The sequence below is a fragment of the Aricia agestis genome, chromosome 4 (assembly GCF_905147365.1).
Source record: "Aricia agestis chromosome 4, ilAriAges1.1, whole genome shotgun sequence".
In the NCBI taxonomy this organism is placed as follows: domain Eukaryota; kingdom Metazoa; phylum Arthropoda; class Insecta; order Lepidoptera; family Lycaenidae; genus Aricia; species Aricia agestis.
The window spans coordinates 7,273,933-7,289,599 of NC_056409.1; the positions used below are offsets into that span (position 1 = coordinate 7,273,933).

The following is a 15,667-nucleotide window of genomic DNA, read 5'->3' on the forward strand; positions in this document are numbered from 1 at the left end:
CGTCATACGCGATTACCGCGGGATGAATGGCGGCCACCCTTTACATAATAACACCTCGTAAACACAGCCAGCTGACGTAACACTGATCATCATTAAAACAAATGATTCTTTTGGACGGCCCGACGTTGGACTGCATCCAATATTTCAAGTTTGTACGGTTTCGTATGGAGCTTTGTTTTTGTTTGACGTCCGCGTCGGTTTCAGATGCGTAGATCAGTTTTGTTACCGATGGCAGTATTTACTCTGTAGAAAATCATGGATTAACGAAATATTACAATAAACGGAAAATACTTCGTCTCAGCTATTTTAAAAACTCTAATGTTGTTAAGAAGTAGCTGAGTAAAAGAATGCATTGCTCTATGCTGTTGCCACGCTGAACATAATAGCTAACTTAGCTATAATAAGCTAGGTACAATAATGTTGATCGGTGAAGCATCTTGTAGAGGCTACATAGCAAAGCCATGACGGTGACTGCTTGCATGATCAATTTTTTGCCCTCAAGCGAAATGACTAACGCTCGTGCAGTTATCTCAAACAAGTTTCCTTAAAACCATACCGCCGAGAATTCAAAGTTAAAGCAAAACATTGAAATATTTAGCAGATACTGAATTGAAATTTAAAAGTTTGCTTTGCAGACAATTCCAATGCCCAAAGGAACGTACAATTTGTTTTTAAAATTTATTGCAGACGTTCGGTATTTTGACTTAATTTGCTCTTTACAAGTAGTCGGATGACAATTTTATTGCATTCACGCGTTCGCTTTGGCATCGCGATTTCATCCACAAACTATAATATACATAGAATGCTAACGCATTGATGATGATTTCGTCATTGTCGTCTTTCACTTTTTGCCTATTTTGACCTTTTGATGCAATTCAGTAGAAAATCGGAAGACGTTCGTCGCTACAGAGTTAATTTTTTTTGATAAAGTGTGACAAATGAGTGTCGGGGAGTCTGCTGTCATTGTAAGTAACACGTTTCGTCCGAGATAAGTCCGAGCATTCAACAGCCGAGTCGAAAATAAAGAGGAATTCCATTCTTCTGCCAAAAATCAAATGTTTTGTTTATTTTCTTTGAGCCAATCGTCTGCGGGTGATTATATCCCGTTCCATATTTAAATTGCAGTTTATTTAGTATGATTAACTCTTACGTCAACATTGTAATTGGTCGAGTCTATCCTTTTTAGGGGTTCCGTACCCGAAGGGGAAAACGGTCTTGCTGCCTTGGTTTGTCTGTCTTTCTGAAGAAAAGATAATAAGACGGTTGAAACACAACGAACATAATATTTTAGTCAATATCTGCAATAGCAACAGCAACTAATTGAAACGATCACAAAGAATCTATAGATATTATAATAGTCAATGGACACACCGAATGTAAGTTCGATTCGTTCTTCATTCTTGGCAGGTTTTTTCTTCAATTCAAGCCTTAAGTTTCGCAGCATGGAGACTACATTACCGAGGTGGTTACACGCGTTCAAGGCCCGTTCGCATTTGGCGTGAGGTCTCATTAATATGTTACGGTCTGCGGTCGCCAAAACGATGTAATTCCAAATTAATTACGCAATAAATCCATCTCTTTTCTTAAAGTACACCAAAATTATAGTTTTGTCTGTTAGTCGTCACCCGGATGTGCACAGTGCAACAAGGCATGTAGGTAGTATGCTGTATGAGTATAGAATGTTTTGGCAACGTCGACCGCTACTCACGTGTCATTTAATTGATTGAATGATTGGATTGTTTAAACTTTTACCACATCTGTCTACTCTGCTTTTACCTGCTTTTGACCGGTAAGTGCAGGGTAATAATGTTTGGCCTACACTTTTTCTATTTTATGTCTTCACAAATTATATAGGGTATAGTATCTGTATCACTCTGCGGGGTAAAATGGTCACATTTAGCAATTCCTCTCAATCAATTCAGCAAATGAATTGTCAAAACTGTCAAACTGACAATGTTGGCAACACCAACAATAAATATTAAAAAAAAATTAAGGCTTCCGGCCGCCATTATAACTTCCTTTCTCGATACAAGTGGGAGAGCCATGCTTCGGCACGAATGGGCTGGCTCGACCGGAGAAATACCCGTTCTCACAGAAAACCGGCGTGAAACAGCGCTTGCGTTGTGTTTCGCCGAGTGAGTGAGTTTACCGGAGGCCCAATCCCCTACCCTATTCCCGTTCCTACCCACCCCTATTCCCTTCCTTTCCCATCCCTACCCTTCCTATCCCTATTACCCTATTCCCTCTTAAAAGGCCGGCAACGCACCTGCAGCTCTTCTGATGCTGCGAGTGTCCATGGGCGACGGAAGTTGCTTTCCATCAGGTGACCCGTTTGCTCGTTTGCCCCCTTATTTCATAAAAAAAAATACAATCAGAGCTACTGTGTGGAAATTCGTATTGTCTCCTAAAAATTATAAATCGTATGTCTACCATTCGTAGTTGTATAATAAAGTTGTTAAATCAGCGCAAGACTTGTTTTTATCGATCAGAAGTCAGAACCAACACAAACGCCCACAGACAATAATGTCAAATCAGCTGGTACAAAAATACAGAAATGAATTGCAAGCATTTTGCGATTTTAGAAAAATGAATCATATCATGATTCATGTCATGATTCTTCAAAGCGACCATTTTAGCCCCGCTGTTTATGATTCGCAAACTATAATAAGAATTATGGTACAACCCAAAATACAAGACTCAGCCAGAGTTTTTTTCAATGAATTTATGACAAGCCTCGCGATTTAAGCTACTATCAGAGAAGTTGATTCCTAGGCAGATGGGGAACCTACGTAGTTTGCGTTCGCGTTCGCGTTACGTTAAACCCAGCCGACAGAATACAATTAACATTGAATTGACACGATCCGACCAAATGACGTTGGTCTGTCAACTGCCTAGGAATCAATTTCCCGAAGGTACATCGTTTAAATTTTTTGGTCAAAACTACGCGACAAAATACAGTACTATACAAATTGTAGTTCTGTGTCTTTTTTTTTGCGGTTTGCCGTCTCAACAAGTGTAACGAACCGGTATGAATGTTCAAATTTATTGTTTCGAGTAAAAAAAGAAAAAAAATAACATCTCACCTCCGACGGGATCTGTTTCATCCACGTGGATCATCTCGAACGATCTGCAACAATAACGTTTACCACAATGTTACAACTGCTTCAAGCTAAACATTATCAAAATAAATGTTTTTATTGAGAAATTCTGAGGAATTAGTAGGTATTCAACAGAATAACTAAAAATTGAGAGCGATACTCTTTGAGCCAACATAACAATGAAAGATGATAAAATGGGGATAAAATGTAGTGACATTAGCGGATTCGGGTTCTATAAGAAAAATACATATTAACTATTTATTGTCTACTTGTGCAAATAGAACTAGTACTTATTTCTTGTTCATCCGTGTTAATAAAGGTACAGGAACCGGAAATTATCAAAAATCGCGACAAAAAATAGCCAACTCGTGGTATAATATTTCTTCGTATCGTGGTATAATACTTCGTGCTATGATTCTTCTTTCACCATCTCCGCTATTCGTCTCTGGAACTCTTTACCTGATTCTATACAAAACTCTGAATCCATAAATATCTTTAAGAAACGTGTCAAGAAACACTACTTAGACCTATTTCCTTCAATATGAAAATTTTGATGTTAGTACTAATATTAATTACTTATCATAAAATTCTTATCTCCTGTAATTTTTTCATATTTTTGCCCTATTATATCTATTTAAAGTATAAGTAGTTTATTTTATCTCATATTAAGTATTGTAAGCAATAGTTTTATACTATTGTTTTTTCAATTATTTTATATTGACGGTTGCCTGGTAGAAACCGCTTACAGCGGTAAGGCCGCCAATTTGCACATTTTTATAAATTTGTAAATTTTATTTTAATTGTATTGTCATTGTTTTATGTATCTTTTGTTGTGTTTTTCATTTTGTATATTACCTTATGTGCAAACAAAGAATTTATAAATAAATAAATATAATATTATATTATCTGTGCTCATCGAAACCTGTCTAGTAGATTCGAAGCCTATTCGGCGCTTATTTTTTCCCATTTATATTATCAGTTAAAATAATTTGTGTTAAAAAATAAAAGTCTATGTATTTCAAAATTAAAAAATGATATTACTACAGAGATCTTTAGTCTATACTCGTAGTCGCGACTCGCGAGAGAAAATTATATTTTCAATATTCTCTAAACAGAAAGTATAAATTATGCAAGAAACAAGTCTAAAGAAAAGTGTTGTATCCGTGTGTAATTCTATAATAACTATCAGTAAGTAATTAATACGATCGTGAAAGTCGGGGATAAGTTATGCGTTAAAGATTATACGCATATCGATGTCAGTACGGTTCACTGCCTCGTCACACCTTTCCGCTCTGTAGGAGAACTTCAAATGAATCCGCATTCGTTAAGTATTTGAATCTTTCGAATTTTTAACATGTTCTAAATATGAATGCTTATTTTTTTACTCTTGGTTAGGTACGTAACGGTATAAGATAATGGTTGGTTGGTTTCTAAAGACTGACAAAGTTAAAATACCTACTTTTATGAAAATAAATACGACTACTGAATTATTTTATTAAAAACGATTTTAAAATATAAATAAATGTAGTTATATTATATACATATTATTAAAATCGATACCGACCTATTTTTCATGATAGAAGATAGGACAAAGGCTCAGAAACAATTTTGGAGTCTAGTTTCAACTTTCGACGTAAAGCAAGGACGTGTTTTGTTTACGAGTAATAGCGTATAGTAAATACTAAATATAATATGAAACTTCGTATTTGGGTCATCTATTTGGGTAACTCGGAGCGGGACATAGAGCGGCACTCGGACTGGGGAATGCACGCTGTGCATATGAACTTCATACTATACCTCATTTTAGTTCAGTTAGTACTGAACTCTACTATTTTATTGCACAGTGAATGCAGCATTATTCTTATTTCGACTCAGTCCGCCTTTGATAGACGAAATAGTATCCTGGTGAAATGTCAATGTCGTCCGTTTATAATATTTTGTACGTTCTATTTAGTTTTATAGTCTATAAAATCGGTCAAGTGCGAGTCGGACTCGCAATATGTATAGAGCAAAAATAGAAAAAAATGTGCTTTTTGTATGGGAGCATCCCTTAATATGTTTTTATGAATTTCATGAAATTTAGTATATAGGGGGTTTCGGGGGCGATAAGTCGATCTAGCTAGGAATCATTTTTAGAAAATGTCATTTTATTCGTGTTTTATCGAATACCGAGCAAAGCTCGGTCAAATAGTTAGGTAATTATTATTAGTCAATTATTGTATAAAATTGATGTGCCTTAGTTAAGTTATTAATATTACATTCATTTTGATTACTCGTGTTACGTGTAAATTAAACTTTAACCAATGATAAGAATACTATGCACAGCATGGCACTAGGGAAATTAATGAAAGATCTGAATTTTTATGTTCCAATAAAAACCGGCTTAATTAATAGTTTAAGTTTCTCAGACTGAATAAAATGTATAAAGACAGAGTTATGCACTGCGACAAACAAAGTGCATTCTATTATTTGTTTATTCTTAATTACTTACATAAAATTAAACTATAACACCAACTAGCGTAGTTTGATGCTAATGTGAGCTATTAAGTTGGCCTCAGTACAAATTGAGTTCCATACAGATCCAGTGCTTAGTAAAAGTTACGCCTCCATATGATCTTAAAATACATCTAAGTCCACACTCACAGTATATCACAGAAGGCTAAATGTATACCTAGACAAAAGGCATGTCACATCTGTATAGACAATACTTAGACCTAGGTCTCGTATAGAAAGGTCTCGTGACATGTCGGCTCGGTCGGCGCGGGTCGACGAACGCGCTTTCCAAACCGGTCCCAGATAACTCCGACTGCCTTTTTTGCGCCGAACAATGAATTTTGACATTTGTCGTTCGAATGTTTCTGCGATGGCGTATTTGCGTTGTTCCACGATACACGTTTATGAACTGAATTTATTATTATTTTAATTAATTTTAAATTCTGCTAATTGATTCCTACTTAAATGAAAATTTTAATGCACGTTAATCATTGCAATGCGCCATAAAATTGGTAAACTAATGTGAAAGCACAAATAGAACTACATGTCGATGTAGAACGATTCGTATAGATTCTAGCCTCTTTTATCTAATACTTAACTCTTATATTATCTTAGAAACTCTTACTATGACTGTAATGATCGTATGCTTTATAATTTTTTCTCGTATAATATGGACCTATAATATGTATCTACTTGATTTTACGCCAATAGAAAAGTCAGCCGACATGTTCAACAAAGACACTACAGATCCTTGTTTTATTCATAAATTATTGTCATAAAAATATAATAAAATATTATTATACATAATAAGCTGGCACAGCGCCTCATTACGGGCTCAGATCCTGTATTAAAACAATATGTCGGCGCCTGCACAGAATTCTAATAGACCGTTATTATGCACATAATCATATGCTAAAACATTTAGTACGTATGTTGCATTGTCTTGACGTGCATTCAAATATATTGACGGCTTGATGCCAATAGAATATAGACGTTATATTATAGTCGCTTCCTTAATTATCTCTGCATATTATGTGTTGTTGCCTCATGAGAGTTTAGAGGCGGTTTGTATATTAAATTTCTTTGTCATCGATTATTATACCTACAATATAAAAACCCTGTTTATACAAATATTATGCCAATTAAGTTAAATTAATAAATTGTTTGATAATAAACTTAAAAATATAGAACTATCTCTGCATATTATGTCTGCATTACTAAGTTGTATATAATGCCATCATGAGAGTAAAGATGTTTTTGAATTAAATTTCTTTGTCATCGATTATACCTACTATAAAAACCCAGTTTGTTTAAGATTAAATTTAAATAAAGTGATACATTGATAAGTTGGCATCATCAATAAGACTTAAAAATTTGGGACTCAACGATAATTTGCGTTTGGCAACTTATTAATCTCGAGAAAGATTTTTTGTGACGATTCCACAAAGTGGTTGACTTTTACAGATAAAACAACATCAATACGTGCTTATATAAAGCTTTTTTATTTGACTTCAATAAATAATACATCAATATAAAAAGCCATTCATTTACAATCAATATATCCATAATTTTATTTGGGTTATTAAATAGAGCACGTAGCACGCGCGTAGAGGTGCTACGCGCGTAGCGGCAGCGTAGCATGCCACCCCTATTTAACCCTCCAAGAAAAAAAAGTGTAACTCCCGCACTCAGAGACGAATATTAATTAGTAATTACTTAACTGTAATTAAATGAACTTTTTGAAATAAGTATATTATAATAAGAATTACGGCCGTTCCCAATATTTGATCTTTCTCTGGTTTTGCCCTACTAGAGATAGGAATAGCTCACAATTGACATAAAATATATGTCTCTAATGTCTAATGTGAGCTATTCATATCTCTAGTAGGGCAAAACCAGAGATAGATCAAATATTGGGAACGGCCGTTAGACAGATAATAATGTATGGGACATTATTTATCAACCTCTTCGTTAAATTGAAGTTTAATCATCATTAAATGTCCCTGAGTGCGGTCGTTATTTCCTATAGTTTATCAAATCATATAAAATGAAATGGTACCAAGGTAATATAATAGGTATATACAATACATCTAAAAATAGCTGTTAATATGTTGCTGCGGTTTGTGCAAAGCTGGAATTCCGCAAGATGTGGCGCAGATCACTTGGTCAGCTATATGATATCCTGCTGTATTATATCTGCTTCGTATCTATATTATCATCTAATAGCATTGTATCAATATTAGAAAGAAGAAAAAGAAATAAATTTTTATTTTCAATGCACATGCATGCATTTTTAAATAGAGAAAAAATCATATACCCAAATCTGCATTATCATCAAAATTATTATCGTAATTGATCTAAAAGCTGTAAAGATTTACATTCTAAGCTGAGCTGACCTTGTGCTATTTCTTAATGTTCGTTTTATGAAGCGTTAGATGCCGGAACCGCGCCACTGTGATATTATATCTTGTCTGTTACATTTCATTACATTTTTAGAGTTACTATGTAATTTAATGAGCGGTAATGTAACATTAACTATCTTACAAGGATTAGCTTTCTCCACACTGTGCCTTTTTCTGTCCGTCAAGGGAATGCCTTGTGCAGTTGACTGTAGTTGACAGTTGACTGACTGTTGACAGTAGCGCAGTCAACAGCGAACGTGAGGCATGCCCGCGACGCATGCCCTCTGACCGTATCCAAAACTTCAAAAATGACAACAATATTGGCGTTGCGTTCCTTGACGCATTCAATTATTGAATGCGCCAATATGAAAGTTGATGACGAAAATTGAAGATGAAAGTGCACAGTGTGGACATAGCTATTGGATATAATGGTAATGCTCGGTTTTTTAGGTTTTATGACCATTTATCTATTCACTAGACTTTTAAAACAGTTAACCAATCAACCGTTAACCAACAACTAATATACTCGTATAAGGAACTAGATGACGCCCGCAACTCCGTTGCGCCAAAATTTGTTTATCGCGCGGGAACCGTACATTTTTCCGGGATAAAAGTATCCTATGTCCTTTCCCGGGACTCAAAGTATCTCCATGCCAAATTTCAGCAAAATCGGTTCAGCGGTTTGGGCGTGAAGAGGTAACAGACAGACAGACAGACAGACACACTTTCGCATTTATAATATTAGTATGGATCACACTGGGTATGGTTGTAAGGTAAGGTAAGGTTTATAGCTAAAGCTAAACAATGTTTGTTATTGTCTGTCAAGCCTAAAATCCATACTAATATTATAAATGCGAAAGTGTGTCTGTCTGTCTGTTACCTCTTCACGTCCAAACAGCTGAACCGATTTTGCTGGGTATGGATATTCTTTGAATCCCGGGAAAATATATAGGATACTTTTCATCCCGAAAACATGTACGGTTACCGCGGGATAAACTAATTTTGGCGCAATGGAGTTGCGGGCGTCATCTAGTTAACTATTATTTTACAAGGTTTGCTTGTCTTTGTTTGGTACTCTGGAAAAGTTACATTATACATGATAGAAAAAGACAGCGAACTCTAAAATATCATACACTTCGTAAATATTTTTATTTGTAAGAGAGATAGTATTTAGGTGAACCAATATGTTTCTCTATAACAGTACGGCGGGGCTAAAATGGTCGCTTTGAAGAATCATGATATGAATCATAATATGATTCATTTTTCTAAAATCGCAAAATGCAACTCTGCTTGCAATTCATTTCTGTATTTTTGTACTGGTTTGACATTTGTCAGTTTGACAGTTTTGACAATTCATTTGCTGAATTGATTGAGAGGAATTGCTAAATGTGACCATTTTAGCCCCTCAGAAGAAGTAGGCTGGCAGCATGTGTGTGGATGTGTCAAGTGTCCGACACCAGTCGTTGAACTAAAAGTTCACTCGCAAATAGATACAACAACATTTAATATAGGAAGTGAGTTAAAGAAAATATTCTGTCTCATTATAGACTATAGTAAATTATAACTGAGATATCGGATTTATATTGTTGGTTAAATTCCCATTCTTTAAAAGTGTTTAACTTAATTATAACTTTGCTTCTAATGAATTTTGGACATCGGTTTAGGTACCTAATTATTAGCTTTCGTATTTAACTTAGCGAATAACCAATTCTACGTAAACTCTAGCATTAGGTATATTATGTAGGTATATTTCTACTCTGTGCTACATGACTTAAACAACTTCTCCAAGTTTAAGAACCACTCAGAATCAGGTTATTCTTATACTTTTTCAGTTCCTAAAAATACATCCAAAACTTGTTTCCTCTCAACACAATTCTTATTGAACTATAAAGATAGTGAATGAATAAAATGCATGTAACTGTTCAATAGTGCAACGGCAAAGAAAGATTCTAATATTGCAGTTTTAGCTAATCGCTAACAAAAACAATAAACTGCTAAAAGGAAACCATACTGATATTATAAATGCGAAACTGTGTCTGTCACTCATCAGGCTTAAACCGTGTAACTTATTTTGATACAATTTTGTATATAGATGCTTTGAGTGCTAAGTAAGAACTTGGATAATTTTTGTCGAAATGAAATGTACGGTTCCCGTACGTTAAAGGCTTTGCGGTTGCAGACAACAGCATCTAGTTCCTTATTAATTATTATATTGTCTAAACCTAGACACCTAAGTGGAATTGACAGTTCCATAAGGTACAACATTTTGTTTATGTGATGAGTGATGTGTCATACATACGTACGTGCTCAGTCCTATATTTTATATCGATAAACTTAAACAATACTAAGTAATTAATTGAAATTCCTTTAAACTAAAGTAATGTACTTATTTAAAAGTGTTGTATAAGTAGCTGCATTATAGAGTTAAGAGGGTACCTAACTGGATAACATGGTAAAGTTTAGAAAGAAATTACTATTATATTTTAGAATGCAAATTAAATATGTATCATGTAAATAAATTAAGTTTTAAATATAAATTTAAAAAACCAGTATGTAATTAGTATAACCCTATAAACAAACACCTTAATCATCGTTTAACCTGCCTACGTTTACTTTGTTATCAGATTAACAACGCGTGGTGCATCTAATTGATATCTTTGCCGGGAGCCGAACAACATTATTAACGAAATCACATATTGTATCTAGTAGGTATCTACTACAAACACCACGTAAACCTTCCGACATTAGCGATCGAAAAAAGTTGACTTTCGGACCTTATTTGTAAACTCACCTTTGCAACTTTTAGCGCATGGATATCGCAGAGCGTGCACAAATATTTAATTTCTCGAATGCAAACACAAAATATACATGCACAACACGATAACAGCACTGGCACAAAATCGTATTCCTTAGCACTGATGAAAACGTAAAAAAAATCAATATTGCGATTTGATTTATTTGAATTTGGAAGCGCGATCCGCCGTCGCGTCGCGAGCGCTGGATTGCGACTAATGGTTGCGCAGGCGGTTGCCAGCGAATCTAATTTTATCGTACCAGTAATACGAGATAAAGGCGTTCTTTATTGAGGAATCTTTTATTTTTCTTTCTTATATTTGTGAAATTGAGTGGATAGCCTCTTTGGCTAGACAGTTAGGATGATTTCGAATCTAATATTTCTGCGGTTAATTAATGATTTAAGTGTTTATTTATTGTTTCTTACGGTACTTACTTTGTTGGTTTTATTATATTTTGCGGAACTACAGTAACTTTTTACTGTAGTTCCGCAAAATTTTATGCCATATAACGAAGAATTCTTTAAAGGCAGTACAACGTACACAGAGATATGTAACATCATGAAATCGTACCTACTAAGGTACGACTTAAGGGGGCGACTAACCCTAAAGTGTCGATTTTATAATTCATTTTTATTTTACTTGAAAATAAGCCCCGAATTGTTTTATTTTCTAAAATTAGATATTACATTATATTTCCGAGAATTCGATCTGAGCAAAAACACGATACCTTAAAATTTTCTCGATAGAAAAAAATCACAAAGATGCATCTAATTATCACGAATTTTTCATTTATTGCCTTATCCGTGCATTGAACTAAGTTAATATTTTAACATATTGTATAAAATTCTATCATTCAGAGATCGACCTGGCGGATTTTTAAAAAGTTGTATATTTATCGAGTTATTGAGAAAAAACTAATTTGGCGATGAATTCGCGTCGTTCTTTTTCACCTGGCATATGAAAGAAAGTGAGTGTGAAGAAGGAAGGACGATGTTTGATTTTTGGGGTTAGTCGCCCTCTTAACAGAGATTCTGATAAAAAAATAGTATTGTTTACAGAACATAATATTATAATTAACATTATATTATTATTTAATATATAATTTGATAATGTACTTTACATTTTATTCTGTAAAAATTGCTGCCAAGCAGTGCTCATTAAAGGAGTTATCCTAAGTGAGTGTAAAAGTAGCAAACAATTCGACCAAACTTTTGGAAATATGTAGAGCATCGACTCTACCAATGCAAAACGCTGCAGCAGCAAGACTTTTATTTTTTTTTATTCAGTTTTAATACTGAGTGTTTAATATAATAGTAAGTAAATACCTACCTACCTTAGCTTTAATGATTTGTATTTAAATTCGTATGCAAAAAATTTACTGAACAATATTCAAATAAGTAGTTAAGTCTCAAATTCCGAGTTATGTAATCAAGTATTATGATGGAATATTTACTTACCTAATAAAACTTAATAAAATATTTTAAATAATATAATTTGTAAGAAACTTTGTGATTAGCCTCGTCTGGACCATAGTGTAACAGATATAAATACAATGAGCAATAACACGATAAAATTTTCCTCTGTTTGTGTTAGGAACCGTTACGACTTACGTTTTGTGTAAAAATTGAGGCGCTCTTGTCACGCCCGTAACGTTAGTCACACAACCTTCCATTGTGATAACGAGTAACGACTCAATGTTATCCGTGGAATTAATTAATGTATTATCTCAATTACTTCATAACTCAGGTAGGGTAGACCACGCAATTATTGGCACTTATTATTTTTTTCTCACTAAACTCTACCACGATGGCTGTTTTGCTCACCGGTGCTGGTCTATATGTAGAGTTTGCAAGATAATTTAAAATCAAATGTCGATGCTGTATATAAGCTACGAAGACCGCGAAGACGTCACAAATTGTATGTGTTTTGTTTATGCCTGTCAACGATTTTTTTCAATGTATCATAAGTCATAAGTCATAACACAGTCACAAAAGTGTATTATTTTTTAATAATTTGGGGGTTGTCCTAATTTTTATGTGTTATACGGTGCTACTTACCTTACCTCTTTATCCTTTAGGCAATCCATTTAATGGAAATATGACTGTGTGACAAACGTTTATTCCCAAAAGACATTAGGATTACCACAGTGCTATTTAGTTTTGCAGTAACCTAACTATCAAGTAATGTTTTCAATATCAAAGGTTCCTTATAGTACTTTTCCTCATTTCGTTTTTCGATAATAAATGCTTTGCCGGATAAAAGAACAGCATTTCCGCTGTTTCCCATATAATGACCGCCGACCGGTAAGTAGAATGCTAAACAACCTATAAATTTTCATGTAAACACTGCAGCTTTTACCCGTAATCACAGCTTCAAGGCAAATTAGCTCGCTGTATCGAGTAAAATGAATTCGGCCTTATTACATTCTCTTCCTTATGGCGATCGTTTTCGACCTTTACGTCTGTCCGTCGTCGGCTCCGCTTTCTTGTCGCTTTGGAAACTTGCCTAAGCTTCAAAAATCTCTGATGAATATCAGCGAGCTGCCAAAAATGATAAATCGCGGCTTGCCGAATATATAGAGACGATTCTAGCACTTTCTATTTGATAGTAGATAAACATGCTATTGCATGCTGAATAGTATGTTATGATCTATGTAGGTATAGGTCTACAAGGATCTGAGGCAAATTTTGAAGGCAGATTTTCAAAAAATATCCTTGATCATTGGATAAATTTTTATATTTGCATGTTTCACACACAGAATCAGCCTCTATAAGGAAAAAAGGATCAAAATGTAAAAAAATCAAAATGATAAATCGATCTAGCTAGGAATCATTCTTAGAAAATGTCATTTTATTCGTGTTTTATCGAATACCGAGCAAAGCTCGGTCAAATAGCTAGTTAATATAACGTATTAACTAACAACAAGTGTTTCAACACTTGTCCATTAACTTTTATTGTCACCTGTCACACGAGTCCAAACAGTTGCTATGTTCATTGCATAGAGGAAAAACACGGGGCAGTTCCCAATGAGTTTCTAAAATACTAGAGTAGCAATGTCTTACAAAAGATATCATTGGCAGTTCCATAGACATAATATATACTGTCGTATTATATTATGTCTATGGGGCAGTTCATTGTTGTTACTACAGTAACTATAGCAACCACTACTTGCATCCAGCTCTATGGCCATAGATATACCTTTTGACATCTATTCACACTGAAATGTTTTAGCTATTTATGCGTATTTACGTGTTTTTTTATTTAAAACTCTATAAGTAAAACATAAGGGAAGTAAATTATCTTAGGTAGAAGACAAAAACTGAACAATGGACCTCAATGTAATGGACAAGCTACGGCTTCTGAAGCTAGACACCGAGCTTCGACCGCAAATAAAAATGAAACCCATGAGCCGCTACTACTTCACCGTCTCAACAAATCCCGCCGAGCAGTTTTTCGTCTTCGCCTCCGTCGCCGCATGGCTCATTAGGAAAACTGGCAAACAGTTCGACCAGCCCAACGAGGAGGACGATCCCAATTCCATAGTCGCGCTTATAATCGACGCTTTACGCGAAAAGGGCATCAACAACGACTTCTCTACGCACAAACTGAAGCAGGGATACGGGGACCAGGTCTGCTATATTCTTAACAAACTAGCGGACGAAGCTCTGAAGAAAGAAGACTTCGAGTGGCAGCAGCCGGTCGTAGACGCTCCCAACCCCGACGAAACAGCAGAAGACGTGGATCAGATTGAGGACGAAACGGAGATACTTCTGGATAAAGTTGAGGAGGAAATGGATGTATATTCTGATGCGTCGGACGGTGAGCTTAAGGAAGAGGAAGAAAAGGAACCCACGAGTTTATCGAACAAAATTCAAGACTGGGAGTCGTGGAAATTGGAGCTGGAGAGAGTAGCACCAGCGTTAAGATTAAAGATCACGGCTGACGGACGAGATTGGAGAGCGAGGCATGCGCAGATGAGGACGTACAGAGACGAGTTATTCGAGAGATTCAAGAGTACTAGCACCCAGTTGAACAAGGTCCATAGTAATATCTCCTCAGCCATGGACAAAATCGAAGCGAGAGAGAACATTTTGAACGAGCAATTCGCGCCTCTAATTCGCGAGTACGGGGCACTTTTGGACGAGATGAAAAAAGTCAACAACGAGTACAAGGATATAAACGCCGAGGTTGCGGAAAAGCAGGAGATGTTGAATGAGTTGACAGCTAAACTGGAAAATATCAAGCAACGCACGGAATCCCGGGGGTCCTCTATGAATGATAACGCTCCCCTCGTCACAGCCAAAAAGGCCGTGGAGACGCTAAAGAAAGATATTCAGGAACTGGACTTTCAAATTGTCATCCTCCTGTGGCTGCTTATATCTAAGGAAAATCCGAAATCTACTTTATATTTAACCGGTATCGAGTCCACCGTTGAAAATGATAATATGTACTAAAGTCCAAACGGCGTATCGAGGCACAAAACTTTGTATAAAACTAGCTGACCCCGGACCCGGCAACGTTGTTTTGCTATATAAATTATTCTAGTATCAATATAAAAAGTAGATAAAAACTATTCTCAACCATAACAGTAAAGTTAATATACCTTGCGGGATGGAGAAACAATCCCGAGCTGTCAAACGAAATCAAAATTGAGTTACATGTGTGTACAAATCTGTTTACGTGTGCGTGAAAACGATGTTCCTACATACATTTTTCTTAGAGCTCCAATTGTCAACGTGCCGATAAGTGCAGACTGAATGTCAAAACAGATGAAAAAAAAGGGTTCTGCCACTTCAAATGACGCACCTCTTTCTACCACGCAGTGTTACTTATGTGTGTGATAGTAACAGTGATAGTAACATCTCGCTTGCTCCGGGCC

At 35.4% G+C, this 15,667-nt stretch overlaps 2 protein-coding genes across 2 annotated transcripts in view; one reads left to right on the plus strand and one right to left on the minus strand.

Annotated features, from left to right (window-relative positions):
* The window catches only part of LOC121725957 (myosin light chain kinase, smooth muscle-like), a 41,907-nt gene extending 30,893 nt beyond the window's left edge, over positions 1–11,014 (minus strand). The window contains exons 1-2 of the mRNA XM_042113159.1: positions 10,785–11,014; positions 3,084–3,127 (exon numbers count right to left, since the gene is read on the minus strand). Of these exons, the coding sequence (XP_041969093.1) occupies positions 3,084–3,117 (34 nt within the window). The 5' untranslated portion in view covers positions 3,118–3,127; positions 10,785–11,014. The remainder of the gene's footprint in view (positions 1–3,083; positions 3,128–10,784) is intronic.
* A 3,006-nt stretch (positions 11,015–14,020) lies between these two features.
* On the plus strand, positions 14,021–15,290 carry LOC121725958 (intraflagellar transport protein 57 homolog). The gene has a single exon (XM_042113160.1). It carries the CDS (start codon positions 14,115–14,117, stop codon positions 15,240–15,242), a length of 1,128 nt encoding a protein of 375 aa, XP_041969094.1. The 5' UTR covers positions 14,021–14,114; the 3' UTR covers positions 15,243–15,290.
* The last annotated feature ends 377 nt before the right edge of the window (positions 15,291–15,667 follow it).

Coding starts and splice junctions, on each gene's coding strand:
- LOC121725958 (XM_042113160.1), top strand. CDS start 14,115: ATGGACCTCAATGTAATGGACAAGCTACGGCTTCTGAAGCTAGACACC.